This window comes from Prionailurus bengalensis, chromosome F2 (genome assembly GCF_016509475.1).
Source record: "Prionailurus bengalensis isolate Pbe53 chromosome F2, Fcat_Pben_1.1_paternal_pri, whole genome shotgun sequence".
In the NCBI taxonomy this organism is placed as follows: domain Eukaryota; kingdom Metazoa; phylum Chordata; class Mammalia; order Carnivora; family Felidae; genus Prionailurus; species Prionailurus bengalensis.
Genome location: NC_057353.1, coordinates 19,145,110 through 19,151,323, shown reverse-complemented (window position 1 = coordinate 19,151,323; position 6,214 = coordinate 19,145,110). Strand labels below are relative to the sequence as shown.

General features: G+C 36.0%; 1 protein-coding gene across 1 annotated transcript in view; it reads right to left on the bottom strand.

Moving 5' to 3' along the window:
- Window positions 1-219: 219 nt before the first annotated feature.
- Window positions 220-6,214, bottom strand: part of CF2H8orf34 (chromosome F2 C8orf34 homolog) — a 413,397-nt gene continuing 407,402 nt past the window's right edge. Inside the window, 1 exon segment of the mRNA XM_043601164.1 lies at window positions 220-889. Within this exon segment, the coding sequence (XP_043457099.1) occupies window positions 807-889 (83 nt within the window). The 3' untranslated portion in view covers window positions 220-806.

The window sequence follows — 6,214 nt, the reverse complement described above, 5'->3', positions numbered from 1 at the left end:
AATCATCTTTTATTGGTCGTTGGGCTGTCCACATTTTTCTACATGTTTTCCATGTTTTAATATAAAACATTTTTTGTTTTATTATAAAACATGCGCAATGAACATAATATTTTGCTAACTACACAGCGATGCATTGCAGAAATTATCTCTTTAGATGATTTCTCAATATTAGGTTGATGAGCAATTAGACCAGAATAAAATTGAATGAACAGCCACAGGAGGTAGAATATTTCCTATTATTCAAGATGTTCAAGTGAAGATTGCATGGTCATTTCACAGGGGCCTTCTGGAGAAGAGATCAGCATTAAATTGGGAGAGAAGCAGATGGTTCTTTCTAAATTTGATATTCTGTGATTCTGTTATTGCTAAGGACAAACTCAACCTTTCGCTTCTCTCTGTGACATACATGGGAGATGAAACTGCAAATTCTTCATCTTACATATCCAGTTCATACAGTAACCTCATGCCCATGGATGTAAAATTGTTCTGAGATTCTGTATCTCCAAGATATATTTAATGGTGTCACAAAGTTCATGATCTTCACAGCGGGGGAACATGTTTTCATCTCAAATATATCTGAAGTGGATTTTCCTGCCAAGGAGGAAGGATTCAATTCACTTCAGCATAGGAGAATACAGACTTCATGAGAAGCCTGAGATCCATAGAATATCACAAAAAGAAAAAGGAAACATTATGCAGAGTAGGAGGGAAGCCTCTTTCTCATGATAGGCCATGAGAACTGTACATTAAACAAATCCAAACTTTGAGCAGTTGAAGATAGCACCGATAATTACCTGACATTGGTATTAAGTGCCCTGAGCAAACATACCAGAGTAGACCAGTGTAGGACAAGAGGAGCATGGGACACAAAGGAGAAGATCAGCAGAACCTGCACAGTGAAAGAAAAAGAGAGAATATGCTGGACCAGGAAAAAAAATCTATTAAACACAATCTCCTAGCAGTTTAAACAATTTCTAGTGCAGGGTAATCAAAATTAATATCAAAAAAACTACACTTACAGTATATAGTGAGCTGCAATTACATATAAGTTAACTTGCTTCATGGTATGTATATTCTTATTCCATACACTGGTCATTTTCAATTTAAACTTCTGCTGATTTTGAAATAAATTCTAGGGCAAGATGCCCTCCAGCCTCCAGATAGTGTTGTGAATATACATGTGGACTTCAAGAAGATCTCACATAAATCACATTCATTTCTTAAGGCCAGCATGGGTTAGGCAGGAAAGCATTGCTATTCCGGTTGCTATCCTCACACAACTTAGTCAGGATTGGGTATATATACATCACAGAGTTGTTACGCGATCACATTTGCAATTTAACATCATCGTCATCACAAAATTATTATGAAATGTATAAAAGTAGTGCATATAAATACATATGCACTCTATTCATAATGCCTGGCACATAACATCACATGCTGAATGTAATTCCTCTGAATGCATCCCTGAGGGAAAAGAGCAGTGGCTTGTGGAACAAAGGCAAAGAGTATTCTAGTTTAAAAGAGTGGGGAAATAGAATGGAGGATAAAAGCAGATGAAATAAAGGGATTAAGGGACATGAGCAATTCACATTTCCTGAAGAGAAAGGAAATAGATTAAGTCCAAGTTTTCTAAAGCAGATCTTGGAATGCTCGCCCTGCGTGGTGTTGTTATGAATGATCCACAAAAAATGGTTCTTTGGTTAAGGAATTTGGGACAGAAACATACCATATCTGCTTTTTGGAGGATCGAAATTTGTACACCAGCATATCAAAGGCTCTTAGAAGTCCTACATAACTTGATATTTATCAGTTGATAATAGATTTTCATATAATTCATTTTTTAAGACATCTGTAGAGATCCATTGGTAACTTCTGTTCCAACTGGAGTGAAAGACTCATATCAGTACAGTTGCTGTTTCACATAATTCAGCAGCAAAATTGAAAAAGCATGGGTTTTGTACTCAGACACACCTGAGTTCCAATTCTGGTTTCACCCTTATGTATATACATGACTTTGAGCAAGTTAGCTCAGGATCCCCCATGGAGGATGGTTATAAGGGAAACACCTTTGCAAGAGTCATTAAGCAGTAGGCATTTCGTAGTTTTGCGGTATTCAAATTCAGATAAGTAGGAACTACAGAAAAATTTGGATCCAAAGTGGTGATTATATGTGGAAAATGGATGCTGAATAAAGCTGGAGAACTTGATAAACTTTTAGAAATCTTACACATGGAAGGGTTTTGAATAAAATAATGATGCATTTAATGATCTCTCTTAGTGGTTCTCAAATTTTAAGTGTATCAGAATCATCTGAAGGACTTTTTAAAACACAGGTTGCTGGGCTTTGCTATCAGTTTCTGACTTAGTTGTTGTGGGTTGCATTTCTTGTAATTTCCAAAGAGACGCGGATGCTAACATTGATGCTGCTGGTTTGTAGACCGCACTTTGTGTATCACTGTTCTGTATGGCATGGACTTTTGGGTGAAGGATGAAGCCAGATGTAGTTGCATATAGTTGAAGAGAAGGAGTAGCAAAGTGTCTAAGTACGAAAATAAAATTGAAGTGTAGGTTTAGTAGGAAATAGATAATCTTAAGGGTAGAAGGTTTGGGACAGAGAATACATTACAGTAGTCTAAGATTTTAGAGTTGGATGCTATTTCACATTAGACAAGAAAAAAAATACATTGCCTTAGAAGATCGCTACATTTGAGAGGGCCAAAGAATTATAATAGTAAGACAGTGGATAAGTCTCCCAAGTAGGAGTTAAGTTTTCTTAATGATAAGATTGGGGCAGAGAGAAAAGCAATGACTCAAATGTAAGCACCCCACATGAAAGAACAGGTGTGATTGGTAGGATTACAGTGACAAGGAAAGAAACAGGACAGCTAGACAAATAGCATGTGCCTATAAAGGAGGGGAAATTCAGGTAGAATGGTAATGCTACCTCATGGTGCTTAACACAGGGCAACTGAAAGAAAGAGAGTTTCCCCTGGGAAAGGCTATAAGGGAAGCTGTGTCTTCCAGGAAACATTTTGAATAAGGCCAATAAATAAATAAATATAAATAAGGAGGGGCATGAAGAGTGTTCTTTGGATAGCACTGCCAGACAATCAGTTTGCAAATAAAATTCCAGTTCCATAGGGCACAGTGGAAAAATCTGGGAAATACATCCACAGTGCTTAAGAAAACAAATACATGAGGAGATTTTATTTTGATAAGGGGCAGGGGGGCAAGGCAAAGTGGCCAAGGATAACAGAAATGAAAGACAGAATTAACTGATCTCAAGTTTCTGAACTGAACTTTTTGCATGACCCTTACTCTTATATGGCAACTGACTTAGGTATCCAGCCTTACACTGCTTCCCTCTGTGAAACAGCACAGCTTATCCAGAGGATGGCCCATTACTCCCCATACCTACGGGGAGGTAAGAAATGAAGCTCCTTTGGTGGGGGCAGAAAAAGCAAGCAAAAGAGTAGCCATAAAGTCGAGAAATAAAGATAATATTTTGTTTACAGCATAGAACCTGCCTATTTTCTTCTTAAATGCCACAGGCACAGGTTAATTCGGTGAAAAACAGCCACACAAATCACCTCAGGCAGTGATCCCACATGACACATAGGGACTGATGTAAATATTGCATTAATGCTCTGTGTTCATTGCAACTCTGATTGAATTATCATTACTGCTGAGGAACAACACTCTGAACATATGGAATGTCATCGAACACATCATGTGTTGTTGTGTAGACTGATAAACCACTTATTATTTGTCTATGTTGCTAGACATTGTGGTCTCCCTGAATAATCAGAAGATAGAGATTTAGGCTTAGTTACTCCTCAAGGGATCTTCAAGGATCACTTAACCAAGATGAACTAAATTTCTTCATTCCTTCATTCCTCCAATTCATTCAGTAACTATTTCTTAAGTAAATCAACAGTGAATATACAAATATTTTTTTAAATAAATACGTGCTGAATAATTACAATATAAAATAGGAACATTAAGAAGAAATTTTCCCTAATAGGTTAGTTTTGGAGATTAAATACGTGGAAGCAATTTATAAATTATAAAGCCTGGCATAACTAGTAGAAACTTGCTGAATTTTTTTTAAATGTTAACAAATGGATAATTCCTTGTGTCCTAATACGAAGGAGAAAGTCACATATAACATATGTTTAAGAATATAAAGAAAAGCTATGTTTTTGGTCTGAAGAATGTTTAATTATACTGCAGTTGATATATAGTTTTGGGATATTTAGTCAACATTTCAAAACAACTCATTCTGAAGAAATTTGGCAGCATGCTTTGAACAGTTGTTCTATTTTTAATATCGAACTATGAGATTTAAACACGCTTAATGTAGTTACTAAACGTTATTTATTTTATTCTGTCAAAATTTTAATTTTTATGTTTATCACGTATGCCTCCCTTAATTTTCTGGATGACTTTGCCTGTGGATAACAATTTGGAACACAGCGTAAATTTAACTAAATCAAGGTTGAAGTTTATATTAAAAGCAGATTTTCTGGCCAAATGTATTACTGCTTGTTTCTTTATATGTCACTTTTTCTTATTTTCAAGCTTTATAGCACTTTATGATACAAACTCTTTCTGTGTTCGGTGAAATAATTCCTCTCTTGATACTCTCTATGCACACATTCCCCCTCCCTCCTTTTTTTAGCTTATAGAGATGGAATGACGTTTTGGAGTAGAACATATGGCCTTGGATTGAGCTAGACTGTAAATTGCACTTATTAATTATGTATCCTTGGGACAGGATACACTTAACAGATCTGAGTTTGTAAAAGCAGAGGAATATCACCTACATATTAAGTTGTCACAAGGATTAAAGGAGATGCTACGTAGCCCCTACCAGCAAAAATGTCATAAGTGTCAGTCCTCTTTCATTTTCTCTTCTTTTGAAGATGCATGTGTTTCTATATAAGCCTAAAATGTCAATTACTCATAATAGGCTTTAAGGAGAAATGGAATAATAGAATTCTAATGACTCAAATAGACTTTGTAGTTCTATTTTATGTTAGCCTAATGTGACAATTTTCCTAATTCATTATTAAATTATATATCTATTAGAATATATGTTAACTTTCTCAGTGAAAAGATTTATTTTGCCACATTCTTGAAGTTCCATGCGTAGAACTCCACTTTTTTTCATATACCATCTTTATTATGCCTACACAAGTAGTTTCTTCACCCACAATGCCTATCTTCAGGCTACAATTTCCTGTCAGATCCTTATAACAAATATTCCACTACCTTTTAGGAGACTATGCTGGTCAACTTTTAGTCTAGCTCACACAGTGGAAATATAGCATCTTCTGGAGGAGATAGTTTGTTCCTTGATTTTTTTCCCCTTCAGTTTGAGGTAAATAAGCACTTAAGTTTGAAGTAGGAGGAAAAAGGAGAGGGAAATAATAAGGTAGGCTGGGATCAATGATGCAGGTGCCCCAATTAGTAGATATGAAATGAACTCTTCCAGCCTGGGAGAATACATAAGAAAGCACATTGCATAAGATGATCATACCACCCATGAACCCACCTAAGGGAGAGGTCACGCTTTTGGCCCCAAAATGGGAATATAAGATCCTTCTCTCCTCTGCTAGTTCCAAGGCATACTAGAGGCAGCAAGCTAAATGCAAAAACCATAGAATAATCAAGAAAAATAAGACAAATGAACTGTGGCTTCCTAAGTGAAAAGATAAATTATTTTTGGTTAGTAAGAAAAAGGCAAAGATTGTTTGGCAGAGAAACTTGAGGGAAAGCATTCTGTACTATTCCCATGTAGTTAATATACCTCTGATAGTTAAAGTCTGAGAACTGGGCAACTGTAGATGCATCTGAGTGTGAGCCCTTTTCTGCAGTATACTAGCCTGGGAACCACAGGGAAGAAGGAGGACCTTAGAGTTTTCTGACTCCTAGGTTTTTTTTTTTCCTCATTCCATCATAATGTCTAGAAAAAAAATTAGCCTCCCACTGAGAAAATTAAATGACACATGCATATGCTCACAATAGTCAGTCATAGTGAGAACCTAGCAAGTGTCTGGGAACAAATTCCACACAGGAGTAAAAACACAATGTCATTAATAATAACATAAGCAAAGGTAAATAGAAACCTAATAAGAAGCAAGAAGAAATCCTGGTGGGATAGAAGATAAATCATCATTTTTTGCATAAATAGAAACCATTTTATATG